At 34.9% G+C, this 15,830-nt stretch overlaps 1 protein-coding gene across 4 annotated transcripts in view; it reads left to right on the top strand.

Moving 5' to 3' along the window:
* Positions 1-15,830, top strand: part of ASCC3 (activating signal cointegrator 1 complex subunit 3) — a 266,295-nt gene that overhangs the window by 114,183 nt on the left and 136,282 nt on the right. For all 4 annotated transcript variants that reach the window (XM_065056591.1, XM_065056589.1, XM_065056590.1 and 1 more), the window contains exon 13: positions 2,296-2,367. In XM_065056591.1, the coding sequence (XP_064912663.1) occupies positions 2,296-2,367 (72 nt within the window). The remainder of the gene's footprint in view (positions 1-2,295; positions 2,368-15,830) is intronic.

Here is a 15,830-nt window from a genome sequence, read left to right as displayed (position 1 = left end):
GTTAATCTGCTGTGATTTAATTTAATAGAAATCAAAATATGTTCAATCAGAAGCTAACTTTGTAGCTTAATCAATAAGACCATTTATTTTCTTTTTTGTAAAAATGGGCATTGTCTTTCTTATTAGGTTATTTAAGTAGTTAATTCCATCTGCAGTGCAGGAAAGAAACTTTTTTTATAACTGTAGGGAGTCATTTTAAGTCTGTACACACAAGAATAGTTTACCATATGGTACTTATGGTGATTTGCATATTTTAACCTTCATTAATTGTTTCAAGTATCTTCACTATTATTTGCTGTTGGTTTTCTTTAATCTTTTCCTGATACTTGATCTGAATATTTAGTTTATTTCCACTGTATGATAAGAAAAAAGGAAAGACTCCATTTCTTCATACTCACTTTGGAATGTATTTGTGATTTCAAAATCAAAGAAATGTACAAATGATCCTATAAAATCTGAAATTATTAAAAAACCCCACTAAGTTTTCTAAAAAAAACATGAGTAGATGAGGAGATATTAGGAGGTAGCAGCTATTCTGGAGTGTGAGTACCTGGCTAACTTGTTTCGGTAATACCACAGCCTGGAGATTTTCTTTTCACAAACAAAAAGGATTTGAAAAAGGATTTTATTCAACATGATACTAATAGTAAAGCTGCCAAATTATTGCCAATATCAGCATCCTTCTGGTCTACATGAGAGGAGAAAAGTGATGTAAGAACCCACAGAGTCAACAGCAGTTCTTGCAGAACATCAGCAGGTGCAATCAGTGCTGTGTCCATATCCACCCTGATGAGTTGCAAGGAGATAGAAGGCTTGTACTTACTTTAGATTGATGCTTTGCAACAGCTTTCTGACATGCTTCATCCAAAACCCCTCCCAAAAAAGCCAGTTAGTGATTAGCACGTGCACACCGTAGGCAAGCTTTCCAAGGCAAGGACAGCATGGTGTGTTTATTATGCACAGAAGTTAGCCAGCAAAGCACTGTACATTGGAACTCTTAGAGCAAGTGGGACCAAGACTAAAGTGTGGCTTCTTCAGTCAAAGATCTGTCAATGTCAGATATTTTTCTTTAATGTCAGTTATTTTTCTCTATGTTTTCCTTTTTAGGTATAGATGCAAAGAATACATAGTTATATTTGTATGTGTGTATATATATTATATATACAGTATATATAAAATAATATATATGTCCACATGTGTATTTGTGCACTGTCCCTGTACTGTTCTCCATAATAATTTTTCACTTGTTCTTATTTGAAAAAATAATTAATTAAAATGCTAATCTCTCCTTTTCAGAATAATTTGACTGGCTGCTTTTCTATTGTACACGCGTCCATATTTTCTCATCTTTGTATTGCTATACTTGTACGGTTACAGATATGAATGTTCTCTTCTTCCCTCTAAAGCTGTTTTAAAGCTAGTTTTTTTCAACTTTCAGCTATTCTAGATAACTCCAAGTACTAAATTTCCATTTTCAAGTTTTTACATACTTTGCTCTTGTAAAACTTTTCCTTGTGTCAAAAAAAAAAAAATGGTTCTAGAACATGAATGCACAAATGGAGTGATTGCTCCAACTTTGAACTTCATTTATTTATGTGGATTTGTCACAAGCTTAATACTGAAGTTCATTCAAGTAGATACATGCTATTTATATTGTGATGCATTAGAGAAATAAAAAAAATCTTTAGAGTACTTTGAAAAATACTTTTCATTTCAAATGAGCTCTTTATTTTGGAACCTTCCTGAAACTTTTTAATCCCTAATTGGAAACTCTGTACATAGTGCTTCCAGTCTTACCTGTGCATGACCCAACTATGAAGACACTTCTGTTCTTTAGAGCAAAAAAGCTGACAATCACTGTTTTTCTGGATGTGTATATCTGCAGTGTAAAAACTATTTTTATATTACCAACTGGAAAGATTTAATGCTAGGTAAGATGATGTATTAAATGGATATTTCAACAATATCCTGCAGAAGTAAGATTCCTTAATATGAAATACATGAGATACATTTTAGAAAAGAACTGGGTTAGGTCTCTTTATGAAAAAAACAACAGTCACGTAATACATTTTATATTCACTGCACTTACTGATATTTAGTCTACTTATTTTCATGTTCTATTTGTGTACACCAAATACCAAATCAATATTGTTAGGAATGGGAATCAGTATATTGTAAATTTAATTGCATTATCACCTTTTTCTTTCATGGATTACTGTCAATTTCTTGATATGTATTAAAAAATATATAAAGATAAAAATGCTTTGAATATGAAGTATGGTGTGTGTTTTTCAGGTGCAGCAGCTCAATCATATGGATGAAGTATGTTATGAAAATGTGCTGAAGCAAATAATGGCTGGACACCAGGTATTTATTTTTGCTTTGGTTTGCATTCAGAGCACATATAAAGAAATCAGTTATGATCATCATAATGATGTATTAAGAATTTTTTTTTTTTAGTTATTGTTATTTTGAGATATGTCACTTAGAAGGTCATCTCTAATCTTGAAAACACTTTATTAGAAACAGCATGCAAGAAAATCTGAGCAGGCTAAATTATGTTACCTTCTAGCTAAGGTGAAAATTCGTGTTACTTTGTAGATCCCTTATAGTAATTAATATATATTAATGTCACTTTAAAGTGATGAAGCAAAGTAGGTTAGTGCTTTGGAGACCCTACACTTAGGTACATTTAATGATTAAAAAAAAAGAAAAATATGGTGCTTAGTTATTATTCTTAGCCTTTCCCATAACTTTCAAATTTTAGCATCTCCTGTAAGAGATGAGGGATGAGAATTATGTAGTGTTCAAGACATGGTGCGCAAGGGCTCAGCATCTGTCATTTGAAATACCCTGGGGTTTGCGTTTTGTTTTCTTTTTAAAGGCATGATCCGTCATTTTGCTTCACAGTAGAGGTTTCTGCAGTGAATTTTCAAGGCTGATATTCCCCGCCGCTAAGATTGTGGGCTTAACTCATTTGCTTGACTAGTTTCTCATTCTGTTGTTGTTGTGCTCCTGAATCACCCCCACACAATGTCTCATTTTTGTTAGAACTTTGCACATACAGCAGTGTGAGTAACGGCAGTTGTGGCAGATACAGCACCTGTTTGGAGCATGAACAAGTGCTAGTGCACTATGATTCTTGAAGAGGCTTTTCACTAAATAGCCTATATATAAAAGAGAGCAACTGTTTCCCCCACAGTCACACTAAAAATTGCACATTTTCCCCTTTTCATGTAAAATTCAGATAGTGATATTTTTTGAAAGATGAACAGTTGGTTTATGACTGGGGGGGAATACTTCGGCAACAGCTTCTTAGTCCTCTTGATTTAACACCATCTTTCCACTTGTCTTCTCTTGTTGATATCAGTTACTGTTGTTACATTCAGAAGACCTTCATTAAGTTACATATGGAAATGCAGATATTTTCCTGAGTGAAGACTGTTAACATAATTTGTTGACAGTACCAAGAGACCTTTAGTTTCATTTCTCCTCATTGTCCATTATGCACATGCCTTAACAAATTCCTAACACTGGGGTGCATGTAGTTGCTTATCTTTTATTTCTTGTAATGATTTTGTGTATTTTCATTTGCTGTAGATAAATCTACAAGTAGCAGATTCTTTAAATTAGGGTGTCTAAATGAGTAACATATCTTGGATTCCCGGCAGGAAGTTCAGCAGTTCAAGCATATTTATTGCAACTTTCTTCCCCTCTCTTTTCTTTGCTCTGAGGAAAAAACTGTCTACAAACATATATGATATTATTTGAAAAATTCAAGTACAGTAAGTTGTTTAATTCTGGCAGGAGATGTTTTTGTAGCTTTCCTTGAGAACAGTTTTAGTTCCTGTACTGGCAGATGAGTGCATGAGTGTTTTGTTTTAAGGCATCAGCTAGAGCTGAAAGAGGCCAAGTGAAGAACTGTAGTCTGCTTAAGGTTACAGTTTCAGCAGCTGACACTATTGCTGATCTCAATTTCTGAAAATTATATTTCAAACTAAAAACCAAATAAGGATTGCATTTCCAGACAAGGCAGAAGTGTGGTTTCCCTTGCTATATAAGCGTTGATTTGCTTTCAGAAGGCTTTACTTGATTTTATATGATTGATTGCAAATATTAATAATTTTCTTTGCTTGAAAATGTTTGTTCTGCTATGTTGCAGAACTCTCTTACATACGCATCGATAATACCAACTAGTTACACTGGACTTTTCCTCAGAGTATTTAAAACTTACTGCTGTTGATACTTATGAAACAACCATTCATATCTTGAAATGAATGATACAAAAACACTGGTATACAGTCTTTGACAAAGCTGAATCAAGCCTGTCAGTTCATTGTATAACACAGTTAAGTATAGTATGTAGTATTGTACCACATATGAAAAATCAGGGATTTTTAATATGCCATGATAAATGATCTAATCATTACACCAATTGCAGATGTTAATAAGTGGGGGGGAAAAAAGGTCATTTAGATGATTAATATTACACTAGGAGGGAATTCTTTAGTGTCTTTACACAATTTTGAGAATAGCTTTTGATCTTCTAAAGTTATCACCTCCTTCCAGCGTTCTTAGTTTTTAGAAGACCATTACCTTGTGCCCATATTCACTGTAGTGTTTTACCATAGTGCTCTGTTACCTTTCTTAGCTTGTGTTATCCTCAAAACTTGTGTTTATTTATAATACATTTTCTGTGTGTAAAGTTTGTTTGCTTTTTAGCGAAGCTGTGGTTATTGCTAAATATACTTCTTAGAGAGCTGGGTGCACACCTTCCCCTTAATACTTAGGACAACATTTCCAGAGCAGTTGTGTATCTCTGTGGAATTCAAGAAATGTTTGGAATTCTGTAACTATTCAGCACATGTGACAGACACATTCCTGTGGCCATCAAACATTCACAGAGTTGTCTCTTTTAAGGTTATTTACCAGAGACTTTGGAATATTTTAATAACTTAAATTCAACATTGTTTATCTACTGCTCTGTTAACTCATTTTCAAATAATTCTACCACTTCATTTCTAAGAATTCTACCATTTACCCTTACAGAAGTCCTGCTGATGTGTCCCTGTCATATTATAGGTTACAGTGTAATGTTTGACAGAAGGTATATGTTAATGTGTTTTAATAGATGTACGTGTGTTTTCATTTTTTAAGACTAGGGCTTGTAGGAGGTAGTTGTATTCTACAGGCATGTGTTTTGACAGATGGAGAGAAGCTTTTTATGTTGATTTTTCAACAGTTGTCCTCTGCAAGACTTCAAGCTCTTTCTGGCTACTGGGAAATTAAGAGTTGGTGATTCAGCCTTTAATTTTGATCCATCTGCTCAAAGTAATGAGATATCTCATTTGTAGGCTTCACTTTGAATTACCAAATGCAACTGAAGCTATAACATTTGTCTTGTAGCACAATTCTGCTCTTGTTTAACTTGAGGAAAGATATAATGATAGATGACTTGCCCTACTGAGTTTTCCAGGGTTTTTGTTATAGAAACTTCTTATCATCAATCAAGAAATAAGATCAGAAAATATCCCAAAGGTGTTCAGGTGCTTTTGAAGTCAGCGTGCTCCTTTTGTAGGATCACTAACAATGTAGATCTTCATTAGGAGGTTTCTCTGTCAGATCCTCTTAAGTCTGCTTTAAGTGAGAACCTCTAGTTCTGTTATGTCCACCTTCCTGGGACTGTCCTTCTGTGCTCAATATTAGCTGGTGAATATTTGTTTTCACACCTGAAATTACACACTGTTTGTCCAAGAATGTGAATCCCTGCTCAGTTGCAGGCAGAGTATTTTTGCCAGCATTTATTTTCTGAGATACTGTTCCCTTGAAGAGTGGGTGAAGGCTCAGTCATAGAAAATTATCATTCCTTCAAAGTGATTACAGCTGTCTCTTGTCAGGCAGTCACCAGTATTGGGCCGTGTGAATTAACAGTATTAATTCAGCCACAGAACTGGAAAACCTTCTTCACATTTTACAGCCCTGTGAGAAGGGCATCTAATGAAGATGAGTTCTGGGGAGAGGGCAGTACCTTTATGAAGTAGACTCTAGAGAACCATGTAAAACCAGCGAAGACACTGGCTGAAGACCATACATATCAACATCATTTCTGTAATAAATTGAAACATTGCATTACTAGCTAGTTTAGGACAATGCATGACATACTGTCTTTATCTTCAGAAAGTATGAGGGGGAAAACATCCACTTCATGTTATGTTTTGAGAAATAACATAGTATTTTTAGGAGTTTGGGGAAATAACTTAGTATTTTAAGGCTTTTTTTTTTTTTTCCTATGAAACGTATCACATGCAAATTTTAACTTTATGTTAAATTCCTTTGTGTAAAAAATATAGAGCTGTTTCTCTTTGCCAAGGTTCACTTGCTTAACTTCATATCCTAGGGAATCAGCTCTTTTTAACTGACCCTCACTGTTGTATAGGATCACATCCATTATATCGCCTGCTGTTGCTGACCTTTCACTGTTTTATCCCATTACCTTGGTTACCGATAGATGATCACATGTTTCTCTCACTGTCCCCATCACCTCTTAAATACTTTTACTGTTATGAATTTGTCAGAACCTTACTCTTTTCTGTTTCCTTTTTTTTTTTTTCTTTTTGTGCTCTGAACATTATGTCTTCATTTAAGGGAAAAAAAAAAAAGTAAAACCTGAAACTGCATAATTTTTGGGGGGGTCTTGTTAATTTCCTGCATTATGAATTAGAATGGGAGGTACTGAAGTTCTTCGAAAGCTTTCAGAGGAAGACTTCCTCAGACTGCACTCAGAAAACTCTCTTGTGTTTCCTGCATTCCCCAGACTACACATCTCTTCTGTTTCTGCAACCTTTTCTTATGTTTTTTTTTCTCATAGCTGATTCTCTTTGATATTACTTAAACCTTCAAAAGAAGTCCTGTGTTCTTTGTCCTTGGTGTTATTTCAGCAGCTCTCCTATATTTACTCTCCGCACCTTTTCTGTATGGCTTGGGTTTTTTTGTATCCTTCAATACTCTGCTACTCATCTTCAGCCACAGGTATCTGAGTTGCCATCCTTGTTCCTTACCCAATAATGACCTTTGCTGATTTGCCATTTTGGCAGTTTATTACAATTTTCAACTTGAAATGCCTTTGGCATTCTCCTGTCTTCTGAAACCTCTCTTCCTTTTTAAAACAATGAATGTCTCTGTTTTCCTGCTGCTTCTGAGGGTTTTCTGTGTAACTCTGAGATGACATGTTGTCTGGTTTAACTTCCACTAGCTCTGGAACTCACTGCAACTCCTTGAAAGTTCATTTTCTCACTGAGATTGTTATTTTCAGTTCATAGTAAAACCTGACTGTTCAGTGAAAGTTCTAAAATATTTCTGTAGTTCTAATTCTCTTTCCTGTCTGTGCAGGTGTTGAGGTTCAAGGTGTCAGTACTTAAATAATGAGGAGACATCAGGGTTTTACAGGACGTGGTTCCAGTATGTAGGGAGGAGCTTTTCTGGTGGTCAAAGTTGTCTGTTGCAAAGAACCTGAATTTTTCAAATAGTAAATAGCTATTGAAAGCCTCACCACAACATCCAAAAGTGAATGCAGTAGTAGCATTCCTACATATTTAGCAACAACTCCACCTAACTTGAGTTGAGAAGGCTTTAGTAGCTATAAATTAGTGGAGATATGGCAATTTCTCTTCAATTAACATGCTGGAAATCTTACTACTGGAACTATAAATGTAGATGAAAACTACATAACACAATGAACAGCCTTATACAAACCATCCATTCTTAATGATGCATTATGATGATTTACTACTACCCACTTTAAGCTTATGTCAGTTCAGTTTTCTTAAGAACCTTTTGAAGGAAAGTGTTTTATCAAGTACTTTTTTAGTTTCTGTGCTTTTTGCTTTTCTGATTTTTTTCTTAGGTTTAGATAGTTTCTTCTGCCTTACCATTTTGCTTTTGCAGTGTTGTCTCAACTGCGTCTGATACACCTATGACAAGCTTTACCTTTCATCTTTTATAATGAAATTTGGACTTTTTTTTTAATGTGCAGAATACAGACACATGCACTTGTTATATTTTTAGTCAGTGTGTGCTTTCAGTGGTTAGGATGCAGTTTTCTGGAGATGAAGCTTGCTTAATTAATAAGAATGTATGTACTTAATTAAAATATTGTTCTACACCACTGTTCTGCATTTAGTTCACTAGAAGGAATATTGAGACACTATATACTTTTAAAAAAATCTTAAAATAATTTCTGAGTATCACCTTGCACGGATTTTTAATACTTCACTCTTTCAAATCAGGATTTTTTATGTTAGATCATAGAATCATAGAATGTCCTGAGTTGGAAGGGACCCAGAAGGATCATCGAGTCCAACTCCTGTCCCTGCACAGGACAACCCCACAGTTCACACCATGTGTCTGAGAACATCGTGCAGTCTCTTCTTGAACACGGTCAGGCCAGGGGCCATGACACCTCCCTGGGAACCTGTTCCAGTGCTCCACCACCCTCTGGGTGAAGAACCTTTTCCTAATGTCCAACCTAAACCTCCCCTGGCACATCTTCCTGCCATTCTCTTGGGTTCTTATCGTTGGACACCAGAGAGAAGGCTTTGGTACCTGCCCCTCCTCCTCCCCTTGTGAGGAAGCTGTAGCTACCGTGAGGTCTCCACTCAGTCTCCTCTTCTCCAGGTTGATCAAACCAAATGACTTTAGCTTCTCTTCATATGGCTTCTGCTCTAAACCTTTCACCAACTTTGTGGCCCTCTTCTGGACACTTTCCGGTAGCTTAATATCTTTTTTATCTCGTGGTACCCAGAACTGCACACAGTGCTCCAGGTGAGGTCGCACCAGTGCAGAGCAGAGTGGGACAATCACCTCCCTTGCCCGGCTGGCAATGCTGTGCTTGATGCACCCAGGACACGGTTGGCCTTCTTGGCTGCCAGGGCACACTGTTGGCTCATGTTCATCAGAAACATTACACTTTAATTTATATAGTCAAAACTGGTTCTGTGCTATATTATTGCACATAAAGCATTCACTTTGTCTGAAACTGTTCTCTATTTATAATAATTTACTTGAACTTTGCAGCACTAAGAGTCATCTTGTTTTTGTTACAATGCTATCTTCAACCAAAAAAGAAACATTGAGTAGTTATTTTAAATCTATTATATTAAATTGTCGGAAGTAAATTTGACAGGTATTAATTTCATCTGTAAAAATGATGGATTAAGTTTCTTTATTATCAGTTTTCCAGCTGTTATTTGGTTGCAGAAGCTGTGCGAAGATAAAAGTTTAATAAGCTTAGTTACTGCAACTGTTGACAACGCTTTTATAGCTGTGTCATGAGATAAGATTTAATAAAATAGTATTTTCTTCAGAGGTCTCTCTGGAAGTTAGTACCTTGAGAATTAAGCTTGTCCTAGTATTTTTCTTGGATAAAATAGTGTTTATAGCTCATTTTTGACAAATAACTCAAAGTTACTGAATTTGTTAAACTGTATTCTTTATCTAGATTGTTTGGGGTTTTTTTCCAAGACTTCCATTTCATAGCCTAAAGAGTTTATTTCAGTCCAAGGTTTTGTAACTCTGTATCTATAAATATTGCTCTACTTCATCACCTGGTGTTGCTTATTTGCACATATATGTGTATATATTGCTTCTATATTTATATATGCACACATGTATGTAGGTATATAAAAATACACACACACTGATTATAAAGTGGTCCAGCAGGATAGCTGAATTATGGCTGATCATTTTATTTCTGTGACAGCTGATCAAGTGAAGACTTGAACACTTTGAATAGCTTTCCTTTGCAGTTTTTGCACATTTAGGGACCATTTGTATGTATGTTTTCCTTAACAAAATCACAGACAAACTAACTCACAAAACCCTGTTTTGTGTTCTGCATCTTCATGATTTATTTGTGCCCTTCATTTCCACAATAACTGCCTTTTGAAATTTTAAGGCTATAATAGTTAATGATTCTATGATCTTGAGCCAGTTGGCCTTTTGTGGATGACCTGCCTGTTAAGTTACAGATGTACAGCTTGCAAGTGTGATGAGGGCAGCTTGACCAGTCTTGCAACATGATAAGTTTTACTAGCTCTGTGTTAAAAGCTGTTTTTCAAATAAGGGACTGGAGAGCGTTAGTGGTCTAGAAGATTGTGGGAAGTCTGTGGATCCCTGTCAGCTTCATTTTATTCTTCAGTAAGAATTTAATGGCAAGGATAAATGATATTCCAGAAGACATATTGAGGATTGTCAGTGGACCAAAGCTTTTGAAAACTCTTACTCTGTAGCCTTGAAAGAGATGGAGCTGTGTGCTTAGTTTAACATAATAGATACTATCAACTAATAAACTTCATGATTATTGTCAAAACTTCTGTAAAGTATTCAATATGTAACAAGATAACTACTATCCATCAAGACCTTCTACCTATCACAGATTTTTTTAATAGATGTCATTAGTGGGTTTTAATTTGAAATACACAGTACTATAGAATGCTATAGAAAACAAGTTATTTTGAGGAATCCATGAGGATGGGAAATATTCTTTATTAAGACACTATGATGCATCAGAAAAAAAAATCCTTTTGACTTTCTACTTCTATTCTTTTTCCAGAATATGAGATTTCTCACATATGTAGCGCTGTGATGTTGGTAGTTGAAGAGATGACTCCAGAATATGTTCCATTTGTATATTCTCATGTATTTAATCATGAGGTATTTATAATATTCTTATTTAGGAAAGGATAACTTGGGAAGGCCTAGGTGTATAGTTTATGGGTTTACAAGGGACATTCTAATTGTTCTGGCACAGTTTACTCATTTGCAAACTATTGCAAAATTTAAATTCTTCATAACTTTATTAAGTTTCATATTATATAAAACCATTGCTTATACTTGAAGACATTTCTTTGCTTCTCAGATGATATAGAAAACCTAATGATTAGAAGAAAAAAAAAAAAAAAAAAAAAGTCTGGGATAAAAGTCTGGGTTTTTAAATCAATACCGATAAGAAATAAGCTAGAAAACCTGACTGCTACATTCTTGAATTGTTTAGTAGGTTTATTTACGTAAATGTATCTTACAAATCCAGAAGATATAGAAGCTGACGTGGCAATTTTCTTCATGTTTTTTACTTAAGTAAAAGGAATTGGAATAGATATGAAGATTTCTCCAGTATCTTCTACGTTCCTTTCCTTCAGTAAAGCTGAATAAAATCTGCTTATCACTACTGTCTGTTGGGTTATTTTTTCATATTCCGGATGGTATGCATACGAACATAAATAGTTTTGGAAACATAAGAGATATGGTAGACATGACAACTCTTATTCTGGAGTGATATTTGTAAAAAAATATAATTTATGATAATGTAGGAACATACTTTGTTGTACAAAGTCAAAATAGTTAATGTCAGAACAGGAGAAAGGGAAATGCTTGAAACAAATTATTGCGTGATCTAGCTTTTCTAAAAAAAGATGCAGTGAAAAGCTGCTTATAATTTTGAATAATAATTGTCATTCAAGTCCATTGGCGTCTGCAAAAATGCAATTGTTAACTGCCTAATGACATATATTTGCATAGTAATAGGCTAGCTATTCTTGAATAATTTTCTATACAAGAATAGAGATTGGTATTTCTATTTCTGTCCTGTCAATTAAAATTCAGAATAATTTCTACTACCTCTGTGAGTCTGTAAAGTATTGTTTGTTTGTCTTACTGAGTATTTACCCTCTACTTTAATTTTCATGCTATTCATTTTTCCTCTGCATTTTGTCATGTATTTGGCTAATGCTACAAATTGAAGATAGCATAGATCCCTTTATACTGTTCTGAAACTGGTTTCCTTTAGTGTCCAGAATCCATATTTAACCATTGATTCTGCAAATGAGCATTTATTTTATAATAAAGACCATCTAATATAATTCAAAGTATAAAAAGACAAGATCATAAACACAAGTGCTTGCCATTTTTAAAGTAATTACTAATTTAGAACTTCCTAATATAAATTAAATCAGACAAACCAATCAGCATGCATTAGTGGAAAATGCGTATAACTGTATAGGTATAAAGGATGAGTCACAAAGTTTTATATGGGCAAGTAGTTTTTATTTAGGGGGCCAGAACTGCTTTATCCGTATCTTTGATTGGAAATTATGCTGAACCCTGATAGTTTTCACCTTTACGTAGTGGCAGAAGACACAATGTCACATTTTACATGGGCATAACAGAGTGCTTCTCTGAAGTGCCAGTGCACTACTACATGCAGTATATAGAACAAAAAGGAGAAATTGGGGGTCTGCACGCAGTTGCTGAGCTATGGTGATATTGAAATCAGAGATGTGATGCAATAGCTGACATGACTGAGTGCTGCAATGGGTGGAAACAAGCTCTTGAGCAAGGTCAGGCCAGGATGGCAAGAAACTTGTTTGCATGTGAGAGCACAGCTGGAATACCTGGAGCTCTGTCTAGGCAGGGATGATGGGCCAGCTGAGAGCTTAGAACATTGAGCTACTCATTGTCTTCTTTGCTTTAGTTTTTTCTGGTAAGATTTGCCTACAGGAATCCCAAAGTTCCTGAGACAAATGTGAAAGGTGGGAGCAAAGATTTATCTTTACACTTACCCTGACATAAATCTATGGAACTTGATTGGAGAGACCCATACATGCTGAAGGAGCTGCGGCCGATGGCATTGCAGAGCCGCTTATGATAATCCTTGAAAGACCCTGGGATCAGGGGAGGTTCCTGAGAACTGAGAGATAGCAGGTGTCATCCCTGTCTTCAAAAAGGACAAGAAAACCATGTCTGTAACCCAACTAGCAGGACTCAGTTGAGGTTTTAAAGTTAAAACGAAAGGAAAAATAAGTCAGAAAATTAGGAAGAAAATCATCCACTTCTAGTTAAAGAAAAATTCCTTGGTCACCCCAGGCTAAGATGTCCTGTTAGATATAATTATAACAAGTCAATTCAATAACTGATTGTAGTAAAGCCATTTTATGTGGTGGAATCTACCTTTCATGGGGGCTTCTGCACACCTTTGAAATAATATTCTGCCACTTGAAAATCAGTGAGGCAGTAAGTTTTCAGAATGCCTATAAATTGTACCAAAACAGGAAATTAATATGTTAAAATATCTATATCGATGTATTGTTGATACTATTTGGGACTATTCCAGACGTATTTCTTTTGTACCAAAGATGAAGATGTTATGTATTTATGAGACCTAAAAAAAAAAAAAAAAAAAAAAAGTAGTAGTTCCCACAAGTTCTGTGTTTAAAAGTCTGTGGTTAAGTGTGAAGATCTTTTGCTAGAGATGATATAAAAAACATATAGGAAATACAAGGAAAATGGAAGAAAATAAAACAAAGATTGTATCAAGTCAGAGAAGACACAGCAGAAGGTGCATCAAGAAATGTAAGAGAAATTAAAATGAAGAATAAGAAACGGGTAGATTTAAAACAAGAAAGGCTAAATGAAGGAAAAGCAAATAGGAAGAAAACTAAGAAAGTAGTTCCAATACAATACCTTTACTATAGCTTTTTTACATAGAATTTCATGAGCAATAATAAGAAGGAGAAGGGAATGTGTGATATAATATTCATTAGGGCAGGCACATCTTAAGGAAAAAATAAGTTTCCACATTAAAAGCAATACAAAAATTGGAATTATGGGGCAGATGTCTTTAAAAAGTAGTATTGTTCCAGATAAATAAATGAGCAAGTGCACATTACAATAGTAAAAGTATCTATAAACTAAATAGGAGTTATCACCCTTTAAAGATGGTATATCTACATAGAAATATAATTAGATAAATAGCTATGTTAAATATATTTTTTTAAATTAGATTCTGTAGAGGTTTTTTCAAACATCCTAGTTTTTGTTTAAATTGAAATGATCAGAAGTAATTTACTTGAGTGCATAATTAAATCAAAACTTAGCAGAGACAGCAATTAATGGTAATTATCAAGAGTTCAAAATATATTATATCACATTACAGTACGGATTAGCCGAATCAGCATTCTAGATGTCTTTGTTATTGTTATTATTGATCTGTTGATCCATATCCCCAACTGTTCATTTTCAATAGAAATAACACCCAGGTCAAGAACTGGCTGCCACAAAAAATAACATGTTATAAGGCTGGTGAGGCTCTGGAACAGGTTGTCCAGAGAAGCTGTGGATGCCCCATCTCTGGAAGTGTCCAAGCTCAGGTTGGATGGGGCTTTGAGCAACCTGGTCCAGTTGCAGGTGTCCCTGCCCATGGCCAGGGGGGTTGGATCTAGATGATCTTTAGGGTCTCTTCAAACCCAAACCATTCTGTGATTCTATAATTTAGTTGGGTGAAGACAAACAGTGTATTGAAACTAAAATGAAGTATAGATACTTGTCTCTAAACTACATTATTAATGTGGGCATTGTATTAAATACATTAATTATTTCATCTTTATTTGAAAGATGGGATGCAAAGTGGGTCGCAAAACCCAGGACTTCTGTCCTCGAGGTGTTAAATAAAACAGCGATGCTAAACTCAAGCATTTGAGTGACCAGCACTCTAAAACCAAAATGGAAAAGATATCCAAAGAGTCAGTGTGCTTCTCCACGAAGATTAATGCATCATTTTGGAGTTACCATGGAGAAGGTTAGTTTGAAAGACACATTTTCCAATAGCAAAAGTTAGCTCAAGCATCTTTACGGTCCCAGGTTGAAGAAAGGTGTTTCAAGGGATTTCAAGTACTTGATGATAATTTTTCATGAGTTATTTTAGACACTTATGTTACCTATATGCTTGGTGTCTTTTTTCTTTCTCTTTTAAGTAAAAATATAAGTCCTGCTAGCCTCTAGTTATATGCCTCTGATAACAGAAAAGTGCTCATTCTCATAGATATTTTGAATAATAGCAAGTTTTTCAGTGCTTTAGTGATGCACTAAGACATTTCAGAAAGATGACAACCTGGAATACACATCACCTGGGGAATGCAAGCACTTCCTCTTGTGAATTTTCGACAAAGTCTTTGGTGAAAATGTTTGATTTGTTTCATACTTTAAGAAAATTCTGGGTAGGTAACCTAGCTAGAGACATTTGCTTTCTTCTTTCTTGTATATGTTTTATTATTTAAAGGCTTTGGTTGCAGGAGAGCAGCAGCAGACGCTTTCAGCACTAGGGCTATATACACCAGAGCTGGCTTTGAACTGCAGAGTACAGATCTAATTACACAGCTTGTAGCTGTGGAACCGCTCCTCTCTATTCTAAATTACTTTTCGTAGGTTATTTGCATAATTTAATGCACAGAGATTTTGACACTGAAATATAATATTCCCTGACACACTTAGGACAGGCTAAATTAACCCTCTTAAGACTTCATTGCTGTCTCACAATGTGTTGGGTAAATGCTTACTAACTTCATTGGGGGAAAACATTTAACAAGGTTTTGTATGTCTATTTTAAAGGTAGGGCTGGCTCTTTACAAACATATTTGGTGATGTACAGAGATGGCTTCAATGGAGTTAAGAGGTGCTCTACTTTGAGTATATGAAGTCACATCTAGGAAATTACTGTTTAGAGTAGTTATACATTTTTATACAGGCTTTGTATAGAAAAAATCTAAGTAATCCTTAAATAATTAATGAAGACAGTTGGGACATACACTGTACTTTTGTTATGTTGTGGTTTTCTTACTCTTTGAAGAAATTTAAAAAGGACTTTGCCAGTATGTTGCTTTTAAGTTAGAGAAAATTGATATGTTGCTAACTGTGACATTTATCTGAGAATATTTTTACTCAGATGAAAGCTAATAATTGTAGCAGTCGTTACTAAATTGAGGATGGAAAGATGTACCAAA

The sequence above is a fragment of the Columba livia genome, chromosome 3 (genome assembly GCF_036013475.1).
Source record: "Columba livia isolate bColLiv1 breed racing homer chromosome 3, bColLiv1.pat.W.v2, whole genome shotgun sequence".
Taxonomy (NCBI): domain Eukaryota; kingdom Metazoa; phylum Chordata; class Aves; order Columbiformes; family Columbidae; genus Columba; species Columba livia.
The sequence above is the reverse complement of the archived record's forward strand: the minus strand, read 5'-3'. Positions and strand labels throughout refer to the sequence as shown.